This window comes from Macaca thibetana, chromosome 19 (assembly GCF_024542745.1).
Source record: "Macaca thibetana thibetana isolate TM-01 chromosome 19, ASM2454274v1, whole genome shotgun sequence".
NCBI classification, from domain to species: Eukaryota; Metazoa; Chordata; class Mammalia; order Primates; family Cercopithecidae; genus Macaca; species Macaca thibetana.
Window position 1 is genome coordinate 42,788,894 of NC_065596.1, and position 24,314 is coordinate 42,813,207.

General features: G+C 53.5%; 2 protein-coding genes and 1 long non-coding RNA gene across 4 annotated transcripts in view; 2 read left to right on the forward strand and 1 right to left on the reverse strand.

Annotated features, from left to right (window-relative positions):
- Positions 1–24,314, forward strand: part of RYR1 (ryanodine receptor 1) — a 158,547-nt gene that overhangs the window by 129,002 nt on the left and 5,231 nt on the right. For both annotated transcript variants that reach the window (XM_050768867.1, XM_050768868.1), the window contains 12 exons: positions 4,883–5,224; positions 8,748–9,554; positions 10,660–10,730; positions 11,757–11,901; positions 14,607–14,693; positions 16,008–16,259; positions 17,143–17,273; positions 19,515–19,557; positions 20,184–20,314; positions 20,412–20,472; positions 22,269–22,415; positions 22,658–22,792. In XM_050768867.1, the coding sequence (XP_050624824.1) occupies positions 4,883–5,224; positions 8,748–9,554; positions 10,660–10,730; positions 11,757–11,901; positions 14,607–14,693; positions 16,008–16,259; positions 17,143–17,273; positions 19,515–19,557; positions 20,184–20,314; positions 20,412–20,472; positions 22,269–22,415; positions 22,658–22,792 (2,352 nt within the window). The remainder of the gene's footprint in view (positions 1–4,882; positions 5,225–8,747; positions 9,555–10,659; positions 10,731–11,756; positions 11,902–14,606; positions 14,694–16,007; positions 16,260–17,142; positions 17,274–19,514; positions 19,558–20,183; positions 20,315–20,411; positions 20,473–22,268; positions 22,416–22,657; positions 22,793–24,314) is intronic.
- The window catches only part of EIF3K (eukaryotic translation initiation factor 3 subunit K), a 107,554-nt gene that overhangs the window by 30,201 nt on the left and 53,039 nt on the right, over positions 1–24,314 (forward strand). The window lies entirely within an intron of this gene.
- The window catches only part of LOC126942150 (uncharacterized), a 51,953-nt gene that overhangs the window by 22,407 nt on the left and 5,232 nt on the right, over positions 1–24,314 (reverse strand). The window lies entirely within an intron of this gene.

The window sequence follows — 24,314 nt, forward strand, 5'->3', positions numbered from 1 at the left end:
AGGTGTAGTAGTGCATATCTGCAGTCGAAGTTACTGGGGAGGCTGAGGCAGGAGGATCCCTTGAACCTCAGAGGTTAATGCTGCAGTGAGCCGTGTTCATGGCACTGCACTTCAACCTGGGCAACAGAGCAAGACCCTGTTAAAAAAAAAAAAAGTAAGATGAAACACTACACGTAATCTAATACATTCAAGATATCATTTCAACATGGAATCAATCCTGTTTATTTATTTATAGAGACGAGGTCTCGCCATGTTGCCCAAGCTGGTCTCAAACTCCTGTGCTCAAGCAATCCACCCTCCTCAGCCACCCAAGGTGCTGGGATTACAGGCAAGAGCCACCGTGCCTGGCCATAATCAATCTAAAAAATGATTAGCTTGACATTTTTCACTCTTTTTTCACACTAAGTCTATCAATGGATAGTGCTGTCCTAGTTGTAGAGTTTCCCATAGTCTGAACCTGACCGATGCGTCCTTGTGGTATCATTTCTTGTGTTCCTCTGTCCCCTGGGTTTCCTCCAAAGTGGGACTCAGCTGAAGTTCGAGCAGATTCAGATTTGGGTGTAGGGAGTTTTTTGGCCAGAACCTTCCTATGTGGGGCTGCTGTGTACCTCCACCAGGAAGCACCTCCTTTCCAGATACCAGCAGCTGTTTCTGCTCAACGCTCAGACATATTCATTCATTAGAGATTGCAAAATGGCAATAGTCTCATTTCTTTTTTTTTTTTAGACAGAGTCTTGTTCTGTCACCCAGGCATGCTCTTGGCTCACTGTGACCTCCGCCTCCCAGGTTCAAGCAATTATCCTGCCTCAGCCTCCCAAAGAGCTGGGATTACCAGCACCCACCATCACTCTGACTAATTTTTGTATTTTTACTAGAGATGGGGTTTCATCACGTTTGCCAGGCTGGTCTTGAACTCCTGACCTCAAGTGATCCACCTGCCGCAGCCTCCCAAAGTGCTGGGATTATAGGCATGACCCACTGCTCCCGGCCTCTTAGTTTTCGTGATGCTTCTTTCATTTGACAAATGAGTATGAGTGCCTACTGTGTGTCAGGCACTGCCCTAGTCCTGCAGGTACAGCAGTGAACAAAACAGAGAGCCCACTGTGGGGGCCGATAGTCCAGTGGGAAGGGGCAGATGCAAATAATGAAATACACAAAGTAATTGTAGGTTATAATCTGTGGTCTGAAGGGCGTGGGAGTGAGCAGAGTGTGGTAAGCCCCGTAAACCGGCTAGTGGAGGAAGGCCTTCTGCAGGAGGGGACAGCGAAGCTGAGAGTTGAAAGGTACCATATGAATCAGGGAGGCTGTGGTGTCCCAGGCAAAGGGGACAGTAAATGGAAAGGCTGAAAGATGGGAACAAGAGGGACAGAGAGCAGCCTGGGCAACATGGCAAAACCCTGTCCCTACAAAAAATGCAAAAATTATCCAGGCATCGTGGCCTGTGCCTGAAGTCCTAGCTACTTGGGAGGCTGAGGCAAGAGAATCACTTGAACCCAGGAGGAGGAGGTTGCTGTGAGCCAAGATCGTGCCATTGCACTCCAGCCTGGGTGACAAGAGCGAAATTCTGTCTCAAAAAAGTAAAAATAAAAATACACAAATTAGCTAGGCATGGTGGTGCATGCCTGTAATCCCAGCTACTCGGGAGGCTGAGGCAAGAGAATTGCTTGAACCCAGGAGGCGGAGGTTGCAGTGAGCCGAGATCACGCCACTGCACTCCAGCCTGGGCAACAGAGTGAGACTCTCTCAAAAATAAAATAAAATATAAAGTAAAATACTAGCCAGGCACGATGACTTATGCCTGTAATCTCGGCACTTTGGGAGGCTGAGGTGGGAGGATCGCTTGAGCCCAGGAGTTCAAACATAATGAGACCTTGTCTCTACAAAAAACTGTTTAAAAAATTATCTGGGCATGCCTGTGGTTCCAACTTGGAAGGCTAAGATGGGAGGATCACTTGAGCCCAGGAGGTCGAGGCTATGGCAAGCCATGATCACTCCATTACACTCTGGCCTAGGTAGTAGAGATAGACTTTGTCTCAAAAAATTAATAATAAAATAAAACAACTAAAAGACTATAAGTAGACTGTAACACAAAGCAATGATAAATGCTGGAGGGAACGGATACCCCATCAACCCTGATGTGAGTACGTATTGCGTGCCTGTATCAAAATAGTTCACCTACCCCATAAATATATACAACGACTAGGTACCCACAAAAATGAAAGATAAAAAGGCCTGGTTCACTCCTGGAATCCCAACACTTTGGGAGGCCAAGGCAGGCGGATCACTTGAGATCAGGAGTTCAAGACCAGCCTGACCAACATGGCGAAACCTCATCTCTATTAAAAATACAAAAATTAGCTGAGCGTGGTGGCACATGCCTATAATCTCAGCTACTCAGAAGACTGAGGCAGGAGAATCGCTGAACCCTGGAGGCAGAGGTTGCAGTGAACCAACATCACACCACTGCACTCCAGCCTGGGTGACAGAGCAAGACTCTGTCTCAAAAAATAAAAGTAAAAATAATGTTTTTTTTAAAATAGGCCAGGTGTGGTGGCTCACGCCTGTAACCCCAGCATTTTGAGAGGCCCAGGCGGGCAGATCATCTGAGGTCAGGAGTTCGAGGTCAGCCTGACCAACATGGCAAAACCCTGTCTCTACTAAAAATACAGAATTAGCCAGTGCGGTGGCACATGCCTGTAGTCCCAGCTACTCAGTAGGCTGAGACAGGAGAATCACTTGAACCCAGGAGGTGGAGGCTGCCGTGAGCCAAGATCGTGCCACCGCACTCCAGCCTGGGCAAGACACAGCAAGACTCTGTCTCTAATAATAATAATAATAATAATAATAATAATAATAATAAATAAATAAATAAATAAATAAATAAATAAATAAAATAAAATAAAATAAAGGGATGGGCAATGAATGATGACAAAGACAGACCAGCAAATCACAAGAGCAGAGTCTAGGAGTGAATGGAGGTGATAGTGTCCCAGGACCCTGTGGAGAGGTTTTTTTTTTTTTTTTTTTGCACAAGGTCTCGCTCTTATTGCCCAGGCTAGGTGCAGTGGCACAATCTCGGCTCACTGCAACCTCCGCCTCACAGGTTCAAGCCATTCTCCTGCCTCAGCCTCCCAAGTAGCTGGGATTATAGGCACGCACCACCATGCCTAGCTAATTTTTGTATTTTTAGTAGAGACGGGATTTCACCATGTTGTCCAGGCTGGTCTTGAACTCCCGACCTCAGGTGATCCACCCGCCTTGGCCTCCCAAAGTCCTGGGATTACAGGCATGAGCCACCACGCCTGGCCAGGGTGGGTTTTTGAGACAGATAGTGTCACATTGCTCATGATAGAGGGGGAGGCAGGCAGACGAGGTGAGGGCAGTAGGTGAGGGGTTCCGGTGTGATTATGTCTCCATGCTCTGTGGTTTCTAGAGCCCTTCATGATTTGCAAAGCGTGTTACTCATTTAGAAAGCATTTTGCAAAGTTCTGGGGTTTTTACAAAGCACTTTTGAGAGCCAGAAAATTTTGCTTCTGTTCATACCCCAGAGCAACATTTCTCACACTGCATATTGCAACCCATCTGTAGGTAATGAAATTAATTTAGCAACGCATAACTCGTGACCAGCCTCTTTAGAAATAAAATAGAACATTGCAGAGTGTGCTCCACAGCAAAGGTCAGAATTGTGTCACGAAACCTTTTTTTTTTTTTTTTTTTGAGTCACATTGTAAAATGTATTCTTACATTGAGTGCAGTCAAGAACATTTTACGCTGCTCTAGAGAACCTCTTGCAAAAATGCATGGGCAATCAGCACAAGAATGTTCAAGAAAAATGTTGTCTGTAAAAAAAAATCTGTGGGTGAACTTGGTGATTTATGCTTGTAATCCCAACACTTTGTGATGCAGAGGAGGGCACATCACCTGAGTTCAGGAGTTTGGGACAAGCCTAGGCAACATGGCAAAACCCCGTCTACAAAAAAATACAAAAATTCACCAGGTACAGTGGCATGCACATGTAGTCCTAGCTACTCAGGAGGCTGAAGCACACGACTCATTTGACCCTGGGAGGTGGAGGCTGCAATGAGCTGAGATTGTGCCACTACACCACCCCAGCCTGGGTGACAGAGCCAGACCCAGTCTCAGGAGAAAACAAAACAAAACAAAACAAATCTGGAAGCAACCTACATTTCCATCAGGAGGATAACAGATAAACAGTGTTATGGCTGGCCGTGGTGGCTCACACCTGTCACCCCTGCACTTTGGGAGGCGGAGGCGGGTGGATCACCTGAGGACAGGACCGGAGTTCGAGACCAGCCTGGCCAACATGATGAAACCCCATCTCACTAAAAATACAAAAAATTAGCCAGATGTGGTGGCAGGAGCCTGTAATCCCAGCTACTCAGGACGCTGAGGCACTTGAACCTGGGAGGTAGAGGTTGCAGTGAGCTGAGATCATGCCACTGCACTCCAGCCTGGGCGACAAGAGTGAAACTCTGTCTCAAAAAAACAAACAAACAAACAAACAAAAAAACAGGTTTCAGCTGAAGTGGGAGGATCCCTTGAGCCCAGGAGTTTGAGACCAGCCTTGGCAACATAGGGAGACCCTATCTCTAAAAAAAAAAAAAAAAAAAAAAAAAAATTAAAAAAGTTAAAATTAGCCAGGTGTAGTGGTGTGTGCCTATAGTCCCAGCTACTCTGGAGGCTGGGCAGTTGAGCCCAGGGGTTGGGATGGGGGCAAGAGCGATGTGTTGAGGCTGTGGTGAGCCGTGATTGTGCCACTGCACTCCAGCCTGGGCGATACAGCGATACCTTGTCTAAAAAAAGAGAGAGAGAGAATTGAGGCTCTCCAGGCCACCCCACTGACCTCCCTGCCCGCCCCCAGGCCATGGACAGCCAGAAGCAGTTCAGCGGTCCAGAAATCCAGTTCCTGCTTTCGTGCTCCGAAGCGGATGAGAACGAGATGATCAACTGCGAGGAGTTCGCCAACCGATTCCAGGAGCCAGCTCGCGACATCGGCTTCAACGTGGCGGTGCTGCTGACCAACCTGTCGGAGCATGTGCCGCATGACCCGCGCCTGCACAACTTCCTGGAGCTGGCCGAGAGCATCCTCGAGTACTTCCGCCCCTACCTGGGCCGCATTGAGATCATGGGCGCCTCGCGCCGCATCGAGCGCATCTACTTCGAGATCTCGGAGACCAACCGCGCCCAGTGGGAGATGCCCCAGGTCGGGGGACACGCGCGCGTGCATGCTCGCCTCCTGGGGCTTCGGGCATGTGGGTGCTCACTTCTGGCACGCTTGGACCCCACAGGGGGCCGTGCCGTGCCTCGCATATCTGCCCTACTCTGGCAAGCCCACGCCCACCCTTTTGTACACATTTTGCCCTGCTGTGCCCTTGCACATCCCTGGCTCGCCCCTGGCCATTTCTTGCGCACCTGGACCACACAAGGATGCACAGCCCTTGGGCATGAAGCAGGGTCAGTGTGTCCTGACTGTGGCTGCTCACACGCCATGCTTTTCCCCTACACGCACACCCTGGGAGCTCTGGCAGGCCCTTATAGCCCTGATGCAGCCCTGCCCACACTGTCACCTCCTTGAACCCACATGGCGATACACCCCTTGCTCACCTTCCCAGCAGCTCCGGTGTGCCGTCTCTTGGTCCTGGCCCGCTCATGCTTACGCTTGTACACGCTCGCCTTGGGGGCTCTGGGGTGCCCTGGCATGCTGACCCACCCTTCACCAGTCATCACGTGTGCCCCCAGATGCATTCTGAAGTCCTAGCACACGATGTGTACCCCCCCTTATTCTGGGCCCACAGGTGGGTGCACACCTCTTGCACACACACCCTGAGGATGCCAGTGAGCCCTCCCAGAACCCTGGCATGCCTCATTCGTTCACTGCCCACTTGCCCTCACTGTAGCCCCAGCACAACCATGCTCACCCATACACACTTGGGCCACAGTCTCAGGCTCACCCACAAGAGCCCCCAGACCCACTCTCTAACCTGACGGACCCTATCTCAGCTCCTCCTATGCCCAGCCCACAAATGCTTGAACACCCCTCACACACTCACTTGCCCCGAAGGTACACTCGTGGTCCCAGCATGTCCCCAGCACAGTTGGCACACCTGGCTGACATATGGTTCCCCTCCCCATTCCCTCACACTCCCCACATGGCCCTGACACACCCTCACCACATTCTTTTGCACACACATTTGCTTGTTGTTCCTCAGATGCCCCCAGGTACGTGCACACCCCTCCTTGTCTCACACTCATAGCCCGGGAGGCTTGCGCACCCATCACCTCCTTCGCAACTGGGCCCTTCATATGTCTCCTCAGGGGACACCAGCTCATGCACGCGGGCTCATGTCCCACACAGAGCCCTGTCCTCATGTTCTGGGAGCCAGTACACAAACCCTTGGCTCCCCTTCGCACATTCATGCCTGCCTCACGCACACTGCATAACTGCAGACCCCTCTCACACTCATACTCCTCCTGTCCCCCCATAGAGTCCCAGGCCCTTGCACGCCTGCCCCATGTGCCCACGCCCACTGTGCACACTGAGCCTCTCATGGTTGCACACTTCTGGCATCCTCCCATGCCGCCACGCCCTCCTTGCACCTGAGCCCTCCCTGGCCCCTGGTGTCTCCTCACATACTCCGCAGGAACCCTTGAGATCTTGCACACTCATCTATGCCTCTTGGGACCCCGCTGCATACACACCCCCATCTGGCACACACGTGGTTGCAGCATCCTGGCACCCAGGATGTCTGCACATTCCTGCCTCTGCAGGAAGCCCCTGTTCACCATGGCCCTTCCCACTCACTCCTTGCACGTGCTGGGGGAGCTCTGCCCTCCCTCTTCCTCTGCCACTGCGTGCTTCCCACACCAACACTCTTTCCCTTAGTGCTGTTCCTCCAAACATCCGCTCCCTTCTGCTCACCCCTTCCCATTCCACTTTCCCCTGCTCCTCAGGCATCCACGTATGCCCATGTGGCCGCGGAGCACCTGTGTGGCAGTATAATAGGGAACACTGTATGGTGTTGTTGTCATCGTTGTTGTTTGAGATGGAGTTTTGCTCTTGTCGCCCAGGCTGGAGTGCAATGGCACGATCTCGGCTCACTGCAACCTCCACCTCCTGGGTTCAAGTAGTTCTCCTGTCTCAGCGTCCCGAGTAACTGAGATTACAGCCATGTGCCACCACACCCAGCTAATTTTTATATTTTCAGTAGAGTCGGGATTTTGCCATGTTGGCCAGGCTGGTCTTGAACTCCTGACCTCAGGTGATCCGCTTACCTTGGCCTCCCAAAGTGCTGGCATTACAGGCGTGAGCCACCATGGCCTGCCCGTTATATGGCATTTATCAGGCACCAGGAGCTGTTCTAATCATGCAGCATCTACTAACTCATTTAGCCCTCACACCAACCCTACAATGTAGGTCCTATTATGCCCATTTTACAGAGGGAAAACGGAGGTCCAGAGAGTAAATTCAGAATCACCCAGCTACTCAGTGGCAGAATCAGGATTTGAACCCAGGCAGGCTGGCTGCCTTTGCCTTCGAGCACTATGCTCCTCCTCTCAAGGAAGCTAAATACATCCATCCTGGAGCCAGCTCACTGGGATTTCAAATCCTATACGTGCCACCTCATCTGTGTCACCTGGGCATGTACCTTTCTGAGCCTCCCTGTCCTCATCTGTAAAATGGGAAGAAAACCCGCTAGCCCTAGGCTTGTTTGTGAGGATTAAATGAGTTTTATGGAAACTGCTTGTCTGGGGCCTGGCCTTACGGAAGCATTTACAGGAGTACCTGCAATGAGTGCCCTCTATAAAGCGCTCTCTATAGGTTTGCTATTGATAAGCAAGACAACAACATGGCCGGGTGCTGTGGCGCCTGCCTGTATTCCCAGCACTTTGGGAGGCCAAGGCCAGAGGAGTGCTTGAGGCCAGGACTTCGACACCAGCCTGACCAACACAGCCAGACCCTGTCTCTGCAAAAAAAAATTTTTTTAGAAATTAGCAGGCCAGTCATGGTGGCTCATGCCTGTAATCCCAGCACTTTGGGAAGCTGAGGCATGCAGATCACTTGAGGCCAGGAGTTCGACACCAGCCTGGCCAACATGGCAAAACCCTGTCTCCACTGAAAATTCAAAAACAGCCCGGCATGGTGTCGGGTGCCTGTAATCCTAGCTACTCAAGAGGCCTAGGCATGGGGATCGCTTGAACCCTGGGGGCGAAGGTTGCAGTGAGCCGAGATAGCATCACTTCATTCCAGCCTGGGAGACAGAGCTAGATCCTGTCTTTTTTTTTTTTTTTTTTTTTTTTTTTTTTTTTTTTTGAGACGGAGTCTTGCTCTGTCGCCCAGGCTAGAGTATAGTGGCGAGATCTGGGCTCACTGCAACCTCTGCCTCACGGGTTCGAGTAATTCTCCTACCTCAGCCGCCCGAGTAGCTGGGATTACAGGGGTGCGCCACCACAGCGGCTAATTTTTGCATTTTTAGTGGAGACGGGGGTTTCACCATGTTGGCCAGGCTGGTCTCGAACTCCTGACCTCAAGTGATCTGCCCGGTTTCCCAAAGTGCTGCGATTACAGGCGGAGCCACCGCGCCCGACCTGACCCTGTCTCAAAAACAAAACAAAATAACAGTGCATTTAGAATAGCGCCTGCAGCGGTGACCCCTTGTAGCTGCCACTGCTGCTGTCCGAGCCCCCGCTGACAGTGCCCCTATCCTGTCCGCCGCCCCGCGCTTCAGGTGAAGGAGTCCAAGCGCCAGTTCATCTTCGACGTGGTGAACGAGGGCGGCGAGGCCGAGAAGATGGAGCTCTTCGTGAGTTTCTGCGAGGACACCATCTTCGAGATGCAGATCGCCGCGCAGATCTCGGAGCCCGAGGGCGAGCCGGAGACCGACGAGGACGAGGGCGCGGCGGAGGCGGGCGTGGAGGGCGCGGAGGAGAGCGCGGCGGGCCCCGAGGGCACGGCGGCCACGGCGGCGGCAGGGGCGACAGCGCGGGTGGCGGCGGCCATGGGCCGGGCCCTGCGCGGCCTCAGCTACCGCAGCCTGCGGCGGCGCGTGCGGCGGCTGCGGCGGCTCACGGCCCGCGAGGCTGCCACCGCGGTGGCGGCGCTGCTCTGGGCAGCCGTGACGCGCGCGGGGGCCGCTGGCGCGGGGGCGGCGGCGGGCGCGCTGGGCCTGCTCTGGGGCTCGCTGTTCGGCGGCGGCCTGGTGGAGGGCGCCAAGAAGGTGACGGTGACCGAGCTCCTGGCGGGCATGCCCGACCCCACCAGCGACGAGGTGCACGGCGAGCAGCCGGCCGGGCCCGGCGGAGACGCAGACGGCGAGGGTGCCAGCGAAGGCGGAGGGGACGCCGCGGAGGGCGCTGGAGACGAGGAGGAGGCGGTGGACGAGGCCGGGCCGGGCGGTGCCGACGGGGCGGTGGCCGTGACGGATGGGGGCCCCTTCCGGCCCGAAGGGGCTGGCGGTCTCGGGGACATGGGGGACACGACGCCTGCGGAACCGCCCACGCCCGAGGGCTCTCCCATTCTCAAGAGGAAGCTGGGGGTGAGAGAGCAGGCGGGGGCTTTGGGGTTTTGGAAAGATGAGGCATTGAAGGGAGGAAGAGAGCCCGACTGGGTATAAACACACCGAGAAGAGAGAACTGGCCAGAGGGATAGGCACACGCAGGGCGCACGCACCCACGGAGGACGCACACGGGGACTGAGCGGGCGCCGGGCAAGAGAGACGCTCAGAGACAGAGGGATGCACAGACGCACAGAGAGACTTAGAGATGGAGACCTGGAGAAAGGGCCGGGGGAGAGAGAGTGCAGGGCCGGGCAAAGTGCAGGGCCCAGGAGAGGTACAGAAAATGACACCTGGAGAGCCAGAAAGAGTAAGAAACCCAGAGACCAAATTAGAAGGCAAGAAAGACCAAAACTAAGCCGGGCGCGGTGGCTCACATCTGTGATCCCAGCACTTTGGGAGGCCGAGGCGGGCGGATCACCTGAGGTCAGGAGTTTGAGATCATCCTGGCCACCGTGGTGGAACCCTGTCTCTACTAAAAATACAAAAATTAGCCGGGCGTGGTGGTGTGCGCCTGTAATCCCAGCTACTAGGGGGGGGCTGAGGCAGGAGAATCGTTTGAACCCGGGAGGCGGAGGTTGCAGTGAGCCAAGATGGTGCCACTGCACTCCAGCCTAGGCGACAGAGCGAGACTCCGTTTCCAAAAAAAAGAAAAGGAAAAGAAAGACCAAGACTAAAAAAAGTTTCCAGACAGGGTCAGGGCCACTAGGAAAAGACCCTCGGAGATACTGGTGTGGGAATGAAGTACCCCATGGAGGAAGGAACCCCAAACATCCTCAGGCACTTGGTGCTGGGAATGCCATGGTGGGGCGCAGAGGTCAAGGTGGTGGGAAGCAGTGGGAGACAAGCAGAGCTGCACATGGAGTCAGCCCGACCCTGCGCAGTGCTTTGGGCAAAGGTCTTCACCTCGATGAGCCTCAGTTTCCCCTCTGTAAAATGGGAGTCATAATCTGCCTCTTTCTGGTGGGGAGAAGTGTAAAACTTAGATTACCCAGGGGAAATAAGAAAGGAGATGAGAGGAACAGGCAAGCAGCCCTGAGAAGCGCTTGGGGTGGGGACTCAGCCCTGATGCTTGCCCCGCCCCTAGGTGGATGGAGTGGAGGAGGAGCTCCCGCCAGAGCCGGAGCCGGAACCAGAACTGGAGCCGGAGAAAGCAGAGTGAGTGGCCAGCCCCTATCACTGCCTCCCTCCTAGACTAGGAGCCTCCAGAGATCAGGCCCCGGGGCTGTCCTGGCCACCCTGTGTCCTCGGTGTCACCCAGCCCAGACTCAGGCACGGAAGAGAGGCTCTGAGAAAAAGAATCAAGAAATAAATGCTCCAGCTTGAGCACTATAAAAAAAAATTAAAATTGGCCGGGCGCGCTGGCTCACGCCTGTAATCCCAGCACTTGGGAGGCTGAGGCAGGTGGATCACGAGGTCAGGGGATCGAGACCATCCTGGCTAACACGGTGAAACCCCATCTCTACTAAAATACAAAAAAAATGAGCCGGGCGTGGTGGTGGACACCTGTAGTCCCAGCTACTTAGGAGGCTGAGGCAGGAGAATGGCATGAACCGGAAGGCGGAGCTTGCAGTGAGCCAAGATTGCGCCACTGCACTCCAGCCTGGGCAACAGAGCGAGACTCCGTCTCAAAAAAAAAAAAAAATTTAAATTAGCCAAGCATGGTGGTATGTGGAGAGACTGAGGTGGGAAGATCACCACTGCACTCCAGCCTGGGTGACAGAGCAAGACCCTGTCTCAAAAAAAACAAAAACAAAAAAAAACAGAAAAATAAAAACTCCCATCTAACCGCCAGGTCATCACATGTGCCTTCCCTCTGCATGGAACACAGGCCCCCATGCCTCCTCTGAGTCTCTCTCATCCTTTCCAATTCTCCAGGACACCTGACCCCCTCCTAAGCTGAGGAAGTGTCTCCTCCAGATTCCCACAACCCCCTGAGCTTCCGGCATCCCAGCCCTGACCACTCTGGGCTGTCACTGCCTGGTGTCACTGTCACTGCCTGTCTCCCACATTGGACTGGAGCCTCATAAGGGCAAGTCCTGATTATCTCATCATCCCATGTACCCAGCACCATCCAAATCTGGGCCAGGCATGGGGTGGGCCCCCGACGAACGCTTTTGAATGAATGAACTCATGCATTGCCTGCCCTGGCACCTCCTGACCTCTCTCTGTCCTGCCTTGCAGTGCCGAGAATGGGGAGAAAGAAGAAGTTCCCGAACCCCCACCAGAGCCCCCCAAGAAGCAAGCACCTCCCTCACCCCCTCCAAAGAAGGAAGAAGCTGGGGGTGAATTCTGGGGAGAACTGGAGGTGCAGAGGGTGAAGTTCCTGGTGAGGATCCAGCCAGGTCACTTGAACCTTCTTCTCCCCGGGAACCCCACCTCTGGTGCCCACCTCTCCGGCTCACCCTGTTCTTGAGTTCACCTGTTCAAGCTCATCTCCAAGAAGAACGCTAGCTGGGGAGAGGGCAGAGGCATCCCCAGACCTGAGGACAGGGTAGCATTTTCAGATGGCCCTCACTTGGTTCCTTGTCCCCTCCCTGCTCACAATCCTTATTCCAACCTCCACACCTCTGTTCATCGGGGTCACCCACCCACACTTCCACCTCCATCCTCTATCCAGAGCTACATTCAATGAGGCCACCGCTCTGGCCTTCCCACCGTGGCCTGTTCTTGGCTGTCAGCCTTTAGAGTCTTAGTCCCTCCATTACTCCCAGTGCTGCTGTGGAGGTCTGAGCTCTCTCCCAGTTCCTGGGAAAGTGCTCATCTCATCCAGGCCAGGAAGAAGGGTGGGTGTTGGGAGGCAGGTCCCAGGGTTCCCTCTATCCTGTCTCCTCTCCAGGCCTGGCCTGATAGGAGGGGGTAAGGGAGGCTGGACACGGTGGCTCACGCCTGTAATCCCAGCACCTTGGAAGGCCGAGGCAGGCGGGTCGCCTGAGGTCAGAAGTTCAAGGCCAGCCTGGCCAACATGGTGAAACCCATGTCTACTAAAAATACAAAAAAAAAAAAAAATTAACCGGACATAGTGGTGTATGCCTGCAATTCCAGGTACTCAGGAGGCTGAGGCATGAGAATCGCATGAACCCAAGAGGCAGAAGTTTCAGTGAGCCGAGATCGCGCCACTGCACTCCAGCCTGGGCGACAGAGCGAGACTCTGTCTCAAAACAAAAGTTGCAGGGGAGGGCGGTGAGGGAATCATGTGGAATGAAGGTGGTTCATGAGAATTTGTGGGAAGAATAAGGGATGGAGGGAAAGGTGGAGAGAAAGAGGGAGAGATGGAAGATGTTCCCGGCCACGTGAGGGGGCTCATGCCTGGAATTCCAGTACTTTGGAAGGCCAAGGTAGGAGGATCGCTTGAGCCCAGGAGTTTGAGACAAGCCAGGGCAGTAAAGGGAGATCCCTGTCTCTATGAAATAATTTTTCTTTCTTTTTTTTCTCTGTTGCCCAGGCTGGAGTGCAGTGGCGCGATCTCAGCTCACTGCAAGCTCCGCCTCCTGGGTTCACGCCATTCTCCCACCTCAGCCTCCCAAGTCTGGGACTACAGGCGCCCACCATCACACCCGGCCAATTTTTTGTATTTTTAGTAGAGATGGGATTTCACCGTGTTAGCCAGGATGGTTTCGATCTCCTGACATCATGATCCGCCCGCCTCAGCCTCCCAAAGTCCTGGGATTACAAGCGTGAGCCACCGCACCCAGCGGAATTTTTTTAATCTCTTTTTTTTTTTTTTTTTTAAATTACTGCTGCTTGCAGAGCAGGGCTACCCTATAGGCAGTGCACCCAGAGTAGCCAAAATTGTTTCTTTAATTAGCTGGGCAAGTTAACACATGCCTGTAGTCCCAGGTATTCAGGAGGCTGAGGCGGGAGCATCACTTGAGCACAAGAGGTTGAGGCAGCAGTGAGCTATGATTGCATCACTGCACTCCAACCTGGGTAACAGAGCAAGACCTTGACTCAAAAAAAAAAAAAAAAAATAAGTTCCCTTTCATCTTCTGTAAAGCAGACAGGGTGACCTCACTCAGGGAGCAGCATGCCAAATGGCTTGGAGCTTGGACTCTGGAGCCTGACTGCCTGGGTTCAAATCCCAGCTATGCCACTCATTGGCTATGTTACCTTGAGCAAGACTCCACTTCCCTGAGCCTCAGTTTCCTCATCTGTAAAGTGCGCATAACGGTAGTACCCACTTCACAGTGCTGTGCTGAGCATTAAACAGGTTCTTGCAAATAAAGCTCTTAGCCCAGATGTTGGTATAAGCAAGCACTCAATAAATAGGAGGTTGAGGCCAGGTGCAGTGGCTCACACCTATAATCCAGCACTTTGGGAGGCCGAGGTGGGTGGATCACCTGAGGTCAGGAGTTTGAGACCAGCGTGGCCAGTATGGCGAAACCCCATCTCTACTGAAAATATAAAAATTAACTGGGTGTGGTGGTGCACGCCTGTATTCCCAGCTACTCAGGAGGCTGAGATGAGAATTTGAACCCAGTAGGCAGAGGTTGCAGTGAGCCAAGATGGCGGCACTGCTCTCCAGCCTGGGTGACAGAGCAAGACTCCGTCTCAAAAATAATAATAATAATGATAATAATAGGCCGGGCGCGGTGGCTCAAGCCTGTAGTCCCAGCACTTTGGGAGGCCGAGACGGGCGGATCACGAGGTCAGGAGATCAAGACCATCCTGGCTAACATGGTGAAACCCCGTCTCTACTAAAAAATACAAAAAACTAGCCGGGCGCGGTGGCGGGTGCCTGTAGTCCCAGCTACTCGGGAGGCTGAGGCAGGAGAATGGCAGGAACCCGGGAGGCAGAGCTTGCAGTGAGCCGAGATCCGGCCACTGCACTCCAGTCTGGGTGACAGAGCAAGACTCCGTCTCAAAAAATAATAATAATAATTATTATTATTATTATTATAATCAATTAATTAATAGGTTGTAGGAACAGATATTGAGAGCCCAGGTGCTTTGACTGTGGGTAAATGATGGGATGAATTCTCCAGGGAAGAGGCTGATCTGTGAGTGCTTTCTCTCTTTTTGTCTTCTCTCCAGAACTACCTGTCCCGGAACTTTTACACCCTGCGGTTCCTTGCCCTCTTCTTGGCATTTGCCATCAACTTCATCTTGCTGTTTTATAAGGTGCTGGTCCCGAAGGGCTGGGAGGGTCAGGCCCTTATCCATGCTGTGGGATGGGAGGCTCAGCCCCCATCATAATTTCAGGGTTCCTCCAGTGAAGGGACAAGGCACTGGGCTCAGGGTCCTTAGGAGGGTTCAGGCTGGACACCTGGATCCTGGGACTCCCCCCTCCATAGGGGTGAGTAGGGGATACCTGGATCCATCTGGGACAGAAACCTGAGTGCCTGTGGGAGTTAGAACAGGAGCAGGAGCTGAGTTCTCTGCTCAGCTCGGCCACATGCCAGTCCTGTGTGCCTGGCTGCAGGCCCTCAGATCTCGGCAACACCCACTGATTCCGTTAAGCATCTTTGCTTTCACGTAAGCTAAACAGAAGTTTGCGGGGAGGAAGAAACAGTCTGCTCACAGAATGAAAGGAAAGGGCTAAGAACCAGGCCTCCTGAAAGACAAAGGGACCCTTGGGGTCTTGCCAGGGGTCTAGATAACAGGACAGTAAGGTAGACTAGAGAGATCGAAGCATGGCTTCTGTGGGACCCAGTCCTGCTCCACCGCCCACTGGTGCATGATGTTAGGCAAGGTGCTTACCGTCCCTGAGCCTCAACCCTCTCATCTGTAAAATGGAATACCTCTTAGTGCTGTGGGGATTGAAAGAGGATAAGGCACCAGGCACAGTGGCTCACGCCTGTAATCCCAGGACTTTGGGAGGCCAAAGTAGGTGGATCACCTAAGTCAGGAGTTCAAGACCAGCCTGGCCATATGGTGAAACCCCGTCTCTACTAAAAATACAAAAACATTAGCTGGGCATGGTGGTGGGCACCTGTAATCCAAGCTACGCAGGAGCCTGAGACAGTAGAATCCCTTGAACCCGGGAGGCAAAGGTTGCAGTGAGCCAAGATTGCACCACTGCACCCAGGCTGCGTGACAAGAGCGAAACTCCGTCCACCCCACCAAAAAGAAGATGAGTATGTGTAAGGCACTTAGAGCAACAGTACCTGGCATATAAAAAGCACTGTGTAAATGTTTAACTGCTACTAATTTTCGTGTTAGCGTTAATATTAGTGGGCAGTCTCTTTAGAGCTCCACTATGAAGATGAACCAACTCTGTCTTCAGTTCTGTGCCACTCATTTCGACAGGCTAATTCCCAGGTCAGAGACTGATTTGCTAGCTAGGGCCCTGGTCCCACCGCTTGATCTTGATTGACAGCCACACCAAGACTGTATCTGGTATGGCCCCAGTGCAATCTCAAGAATGGAGGCTCAATTTTGTGAGTGGGCTCTGCATGTGGCAGACCCACAGATGGATCTCTGTCCCCATTTCAGGTCTCAGACTCTCCACCAGGGGAAGACGACATGGAAGGCTCAGCTGCTGCGGACGTGTCAGGTGCAGGCTCTGGTGGCGGCTCTGGCTGGGGCTTGGGGGCCGGAGAGGAGGCAGAGGGCGATGAGGATGAGAACATGGTGTACTACTTCCTGGAGGAGAGCACAGGCTACATGGAGCCCGCCCTGCGGTGTCTGAGCCTCCTGCATACACTGGTGGCCTTTCTCTGCATCATTGGCTATAACTGTCTCAAGGTGGGCCCATGGCCATGGTTCTGGGGCAAGGGCTTATTGGCTGGGTAGGGGTGGGGGCGGTGCTGGAATACTGGCTGGGGCTGGGGACCCTCACAGTGGCTGGGACAGAGGGGGCCCAGGGTTGGGGCGAGGGCTGGGGAACTGGGTACAGGATTGGGGTCTCCAAAAAGGATGATAGGGGTCTCCAGCAAGGATGACATTCAAATTGGGAACGGTCTTGATACTTTACTATTGGATGAACTTTACTATTGGAGTTCTTTGGGCTTAAAACTTTCATACATGCTGTTCCCTCTGCCTGCAAAGCTTTGCCCCGCTTCCACCTCCTTGCACCTGCCTCTGTTTTATTCATCCTTCAGTTCTGAGTTCAGACCTCCCTCCTTGGGAAGCCCTAGGTGGCATCAGGCACCACTCCTGGACTCCCACAGCTCCCCTGTTCTCACATCCTGGACCGATCCCTCTGCCTGTGCCCCACCCCCATTGTGGCCCTGACCCCTCTATGCCCCTATATCCCAGCCCTGACACCCCGCCTGTGCCTCCCCACTGCCAGCCCTATCCCCTCTGCCTGTGCCCCCCAATTCCAGCCCTGACCCCTCTATCTATGCCCCCCATCCCGGCCCTGATCCAACTATCTTTGTACCCACATTCCAGTCATGACACCTCTGCCTGCGCCTCCCCCATCCCCGCCCTGACCCCTCTGCCCATGTCCCCCACATCCCAGTCCTGAGCCCTCTGCCTGGACCTCCTCATTTCTACCCTTGTCACTGGGAAAGCACTTCTGATGTGGGGTCGCACACGGACTCCAGCAAGATCTCATGGCTTCTGCTGAGACTGTGGTCCAGCCAAGGTGCCTGACACCCACCCTTGGCCTCCTCCCACTATCCAGGTGCCCCTGGTAATCTTTAAGCGGGAGAAGGAGCTGGCCCGGAAGCTGGAGTTTGATGGCCTATACATCACAGAGCAGCCCGAGGACGATGACGTGAAGGGGCAGTGGGACCGACTGGTGCTCAACACACCGTAAGGACCCAGCCCCCACCTCAGGGTGGCAGCAGGAGGGGACCTGGGTTTCCACCCAGTCCAGGATAGGACCCAAAAAAACTAAGGTTTCAGGCCAGGCACGGTGGCTCACGCCTGTAATCCCAGCACTTTGGGAGGCCGAGGTGGGCGGATCACGAGGTCAGGAGTTCAAGACCAGCCTGGCCAACATGGTGAAACCTCGTCTCTACTAAAAGTACAAAAATTAGCTGGGCGTGGTGGCGGGCACCTGTAATCCCAGCTACTGGGGATGAATCAGGAGAATCACTTGAATCTGGGAAGTGGAGGATGCAGATCGCACCATTGCACTCCAGCCTGGGCAACAAGAGCGAAATTCCGTCCCCCATGCCTCTGGCAAAAAAAAAACCAACCTAGGGTTTCAGTCCCTGCAGGCCCTGCCTCATTCTCCCCAAGCCTTACTCTTCCTTTCCATAAAAGAGGCACATTTCCCATGCATCACAGCATCTGTGTGGGTGAGGGTGGCACACGGAGATTCCTAGACTTGAGGCCGGGAAGTTCCTCTTCAGTGACTCTGGGGTGTGAGCCCAGGAACCCATGTTTTAAACCCTGTCTCCCAGTGTGATTCTTACTCAGGCGCAATGAGTGCAAAATAAAAAGACGTGGCCGGGCGCGGTGGCTCACACCTGTAATCCCAACACTTGGGAGGCCAAGGTGGGCAGATCACTTGAGGTCAGGAGTTCGAGACCAGCCTGGCCAACATGGTGAAACCCCATCTCTACTAAAAATACAAAAAGTAGTCTCTACTAAAAATACAAAAATTAGCCAGGCATGGTTGTGGGCACCTGTAGTCTTAGCTACTGAGGAGGCTGAGGCATGAGAATCACTTAAACCTGGGAGGTAGATGTTGCAGTGAGCACTCCAGAGGCAACAGATTGTCCGTCTCTGCACTCCAGCACTTTAGGCACGACAGAGTGAGACATCCTGGCTAATACGTCTAAAAATACAAAAAAAAAAAAAGCTAAAGGCAGGAAATAACCGGGATCGGAGCTTGCAGTGAGCTGAGGGGCCTTAGGGGCCAGAGCACTCCGTCTCAAAAAAAAAAAAAAAAAGAAAAGAAATAAATCATTAGGGGCCTTAGGGGCCGCACTCGGTGGCTCACGCCTGTAATCTCAGCACTTTGTGAGGCTGAAGCGGGAGGATCCCTTGTGCCCAGGAGTTCAAGACCAGCCTGGGCAACATAGGGAGACCTCTATCTTTAGAAAAAAAAACAAACTAAAAAGCAGACATGCTAGCCTGGCTAGTGCATGCCTGTAGTCTTAGCTACTTGGGAGGCTGAGGCAGGAGGATCGCTTGAGCCCAGGAGTTCCAGGATGCAGTGAGCTATGATTATGCCACTGTCCTTCAGCCTGAGTGACAGAGCAAGACCCTATGTCTGGGGGAAAAAAAAGAATAGGAATTAGAAGTGCAATGAATCGAAGCACTTCAAATAATTGTAAATCTGTGAACTCATAATCAATCGTCACTCCACCCTCTCAAACAACAAAACTCGGTAGCCATACTTGAGGATGTTAGGGCATCAATTTGTCACTTGGAAAACTGGTCAATAAAGGGCCAGAATCATGAAATTAAATGAAATCAACCAGTATGAGGAAGGAGGCAGTTCCACTGGAGTTGGTGCTGGGTCAGGCTGCTGGTTTGGACTCCTTCCCGCCCATCACCACGCCAGAGCCTCTTTATCAGAGTGCCATTCTGAGGTCTTTTTTGCACATCTGGCTCTGAATGCAAATTCTCTACCTCATCTGGGGTCCAGCAAAGATGGCAGGGGGGGTCCCCACTGCTCAAGGTTCCTACAAGAAAAGCAGTGGAGCCAGGCACGGTGGCTCACGCCTGTAATCCCAGCACTTTGGGAGGCCAAGGCGGGTGGGGGGGGATCACCTGAGGTCAGAAGTTCGAGACCAGCCTGACCAACATGGCAAAACCCAGTCTCTACTAAAAATACAAAAATTAGCCGGGCATGGTGGTGGGCCCCTGTAATCCCAGCTACTCAGGAGGCTGAGGCAGGAGAATCGCTTGAACCTGGGAGGCAAAGGTTGCAGTGAGCCGATAACACACCACTGCACTCCAGCCTGGGCGACAGAGTGAGACAGAGAAAAAAAAAAAAACAGTGGAATTTCAACCCACCCCCCAATGTGACTGACAGCTCCCATCCCTCTGGCCCTAACATCTCACACTCAGGCGCGCTCTCTCTCTTTCTCTCGGCAGGTCTTTCCCCAGCAACTACTGGGACAAGTTTGTCAAGCGCAAGGTGAGAGGACATGGATGCACTGGGTCCTGGATTAGGTCCCTGCCTGCCACCAGGTCGTCACAGGCTTGCCGAGCACTTGCTTGGTGTGTGACCTTGGGCAAGAGGTTTTTTTGCCTCTCTGAGTAACACCTCAGTTTCCCCATGGGGAGATGGGTATAGTAAGCACACTTCCCTTTCTTGAATGGGCACATGGAAAGAGCAGAGCATCAAGGCTGGGCACGGTGGCTCACACCTGTAATCCCAGCACTTTGGGAGGCCAAGGTGGGCAGATCACTTGAGGTTAGGAGATCAAGACCAGCCTGGCCAACATGGTGAGACCCCGTCTCTACTTAAAATATAAAAAATTAGCTGGTGTGGCGGCGGGCGCCTGTAATCCCAGCTACTCAGGAGGCTGAGGCAGGAGAATCACTTGAACGTGGGAGGCAGAGGTTGTGGTGAGCAGAGATGGCGCCACTGTACTCCAGCCTGGGCATCAGAGGGAGACTCTGTCTCAACACAAAACAAAACAAAACAATGCACCTCTCATTTCTCGTTCAGAGTTTGGAGTGTCCCCAGAACCCCCTTGCAGGCCACGACACACACCACACTCCAGCTGTGTCTACACAGCTTGACGCTCTCTTGTGCAGGTCCTGGACAAACATGGGGACATCTACGGGCGGGAGCGGATTGCTGAGCTACTGGGCATGGACCTGGCCACACTAGAGATCACCGCCCACAATGAGCGCAAGCCCGACCCGCCACCAGGGCTGCTGACCTGGTGAGCCCAGGACGCCCCTGCACAGGCCTGGGGCATGCAGGGGAGGTGACTGGGGTCTGACACTCAAGCATATCTCCTCCGACCCCCGCCCCCACAGGCTCATGTCCATCGATGTCAAGTACCAGATCTGGAAGTTCGGGGTCATCTTCACAGACAACGTGAGCAGGGGCCCGCAGATTGGGGAGGGACTCTGCAGGGGTGGGGCATTAGGAGGGTTCCCAGCTTGGGGGATTCCTGACCAGAGAATGACTCCTGGGACGCTGAGTGGCTGTGACCCTAGGGTACCTTCTTACCCACACGAGGCTCCTTATCCCCCCAGACATCGTTTTATTATTATTACTATTTTTTTTTAAATAGCTGGGATTGGGTGTGGTGGCTCACGCCTGTACTCCCAACGCTTTGAGAGGCCAAGGCTGGTGGCTCACTGGAGTCCAGAGTTTGAGACCAGCCTGGACAATATAGTGAGATCCTCTCTCTACAAAAAATTTAAAAATTAGCTGGGGCTGGGCGTGGTGGCTCACACTTGTAGTCCCAGCACTTGCGGAGGCCGAGGCAGGCAGATCACTTGAGGTCAGGAGTTCAAGACACACCTGGCCCTGGGCATGGTGGCAGGTGCTTTAATCCCAGCTACTCGGGAGGCTGAGGCAGGAGAATGGCTTGAATTCAGGAGGTGGAGGCTGCAGTGAGCTAAGATCGCACCACTGCACTCCAGCCTGGGTGACAGAATGAGAATCCGTCTTAAAAAAAAAAAAAAAAAAAAATTAGCCAGGCAGCCAGGCACAGTGGCTCACACCTGTAATCCCAGCACTTTGGGAGGCAAAGGCAGAGGATTGCTTGAGCTCAAACATTTAAGACCAGCTTGGGCAACTTTTGTAGAGACGGTGAAACCCTGTCTCTACAAAAAATACAAACATTAGCCAGGTGTGGTGGCACACACCTGTAGTCCCAGCTACTCAACAGGCTGCAGTGGGAGGATGGCTTGAGCCCAGGAGGCAGAAGTTTCAGCGAGCTGCGTGTTCACCACTGCACTTCAGCCTGGATAACAGAGTGAGACCCTGTCTCTAACAAAAAGCAGAGAGTGGCCAAGTGCGGTGGCTCAGGCCTGTAATCCCAGCACTTTGGGTTGGGAGGCCGAGGTGGGTGGATAAATTGAGGCCAGGAGTTAGAGACCAGCCTGGCCATCATGGTGAAACCCCAGCTCTACTAAAAATACAAAAATTAGCTGGGTGTGGTGACCCACGCCTGTAGTCCCAGCTACTTCAGAGGCTAAGCTAGGAGAATCGCTTGAACCCGGGAGGCGGAGGTTGCAGTGAGCCGAGATTGCACCACTGCACTCCAGCCTGGGCAACAGACTAACACTCCATCTCAAAAAAAAAAAAAAAAAAAAAAAAAAAAATTAGCTGGGTGTGGTTACCCACACCTATGGTCTCAGCTACTTGGGAGGCTAAGCAAGGCTAAGGTAGGCTTAGCCTCCTTCACTTGGACCCTGGAGGTGGAGATTGCGGTGAGCTGGGATTGCGCCATTGCACTCCAGCCTGGGTGAGAAGAGTGAAACTCCATCTCAAAAAAAAAAAAAAAAAAAAAAGAGGAAGAAATGAGGGAGTTTCACTATGTTGCCTGGACTGGTCTTGAACTCCTGACCTCAAGTGATCCTCCTGCCTCAGCCCCCCAAAGCGCTAGGATTACAGGCATGAGCCACCACACCCGGCCCAGAACATCCTTTGGCTTCCTCAGTGTGCTCTTGGATTCCCAGATTATTTCCTTCTGCAGGGGGCTCTCATCTACCCGCAGGATGCCTTCTCACCCAGAATGCCCCGTCCTCCATGTACTCCCCAGCCAGGGCTGGCACCCGACCCCCAGGGCATAGCTGACTCTCCCGAGTGGCCCCTACCCTCCAGAGTGCTCCTCATGTGTCCCTGCCTTCCCCCTGACACCTGGCCCTGTGCGCCCACAGTCCTTCCTGTACCTGGGCTGGTATATGGTGATGTCCCTCTTGGGGCACTACAACAACTTCTTCTTCGCTGCCCATCTCCTGGACATCGCCATGGGGGTCAAGACGCTGCGCACCATCCTCTCCTCCGTCACCCACAATGGGAAACAGGTGTGGGGAGGACCTGGCTGTGGGGCGTGGGCCAGCAGGGACCAGCGTGGCAGTGGGTGGTGGAGGGGTGAGGGCCGGGCAGCTGGGCTGAGGAGGGGCAAGGCCAGGCGGGGCCAAGCCAAGGGTGTGTGGGGCAGCAAGGTAGAGCCACGGGGACTGAACTGGGGCCAGGACCCGGAATGGGCGCGGCCAGGGGAGGGCAAGCCCAGGGTGGAGCTGACTTGGCCCCATCCTGCCCCCAGCTGGTGATGACTGTGGGCCTTCTGGCGGTGGTCGTCTACCTGTACACCGTAGTGGCCTTCAACTTCTTCCGCAAGTTCTACAACAAGAGCGAGGATGAGGATGAGCCTGACATGAAATGTGACGACATGATGACGGTGAGCCCCTCCCCCAGCGCTCTGGGACCCTTCCTTCTCCCATCTGTTGAAGGGATTAATAATGGTACCTCCAGGCCGGGCGTGGTACCTCCAGTCTGCAATCCCAACGCGTTGGGAGGCGGAAGCAGGAGGATCACTTGAGTCCAGAAGCTGGAAACCAGCCTGGGCAACAAGGCAAAAATCCCGTCTCTATAAAAAATGTTAAATATTAGCTGGGTGTTGTGTTGTGTGCCTGGAGGCTAAGGCAGGAGGATCACTTGAGCCCAGCAGTTTGAGGCTTCAGTGAGCTACGAATGGGCCACTACACTCCATCCTGGTAGACAGAGGGACACCTTGCCTCTAAAAAATGAAAATAGTACCTACAGTTTGGCAAGCTGATGCATGCCAGGCACATTTTGGTTTTTTTGGTTTTGGTTTTGGTTTTTTTCAGTCGGAGTCTCGCTCTGTTGCCCAGGCTGGAGTGCAGTGGCACAATCTCGGCTCACTGCAACCTCCACCTCCCGGGTTCAAGTGATTCTCCTGCCTCAGCCTCCCAAGTAGCTGGGACTACAGGCATGTGCCACCGTGCCCAGGTAATTTTTGTATTTTTAATAGAGACAGGGTTTCACCATGTTGACCAGGATGGTCTCCATCTCTGCCTGTGCCCTTGTGATCCGCCCACCTTTGCCTCCCAAAGTGCTGGAATTACAGGCGTGAGCCACCGCGCCCGGCCATGTCAGGTACTTTGAACAGTGCCAGGCAAATGAGTGCTCCACATCTGTTGGCCATTGTTTCAATATTATTTGAGCTGAGGTTTTTTTTTTTTTTTTTTCTGAGACGAAGTCCCAGGCTGGAGTGCAGTGACATGATCTCAGCTTACTACAACCTCTGTCTCTCAGGTTCAAGTGATTCTCCTGTGGCGTGAACCCGGGAGGCGGAGCTTGCAGTAAGCTGAGATCCGGCCACTATACTCCAGCCTGGGCGACAGAGCGAGACTCCGTCTCAAAAAAAAAAAAAAAAAAAAAAAACGAAAACCAAACAAGTGATTCTCCTGCTTCAGCCTCCTGAGTAGCTGGGATTACAGGCAAACACTACCACACCCAGCTGATTTTTGTATTTTTAGTAGAGCTGGGAGATCTCACTATGTTGGCCAGGCTAGTCTTGAACTCCTGACCTCAAATGATCCACCCACCTCGGCCTCCCAAAGTGCTGGGATTACAGGCCTGAACCACCACACCCAGCCTTATTTGAGCTTTTCAAACGGATTATTATTGGAAAGGTACTCAGGGAGCTTGCCCCTGCCACTTATGAGCCATGTGATTTTTGGACAGGCTACTCAACCTCCTCCCTATGCCCTGGGGGCTTCACTTGTAAAATGAGTGTGTAATAGTAGGACTAATAGGTGCTCCCTGGCTATCGAAGACTTAAAAGACTTAGCTAGTGCCTTGCACGGTGGCTCATGCCTGTAATCCCAGCACTTTGGGAGGCTGAGGTGGGCGGATCACCTGAGGTCGGGAGTTCGAGACCAGCCTGACCAACATGG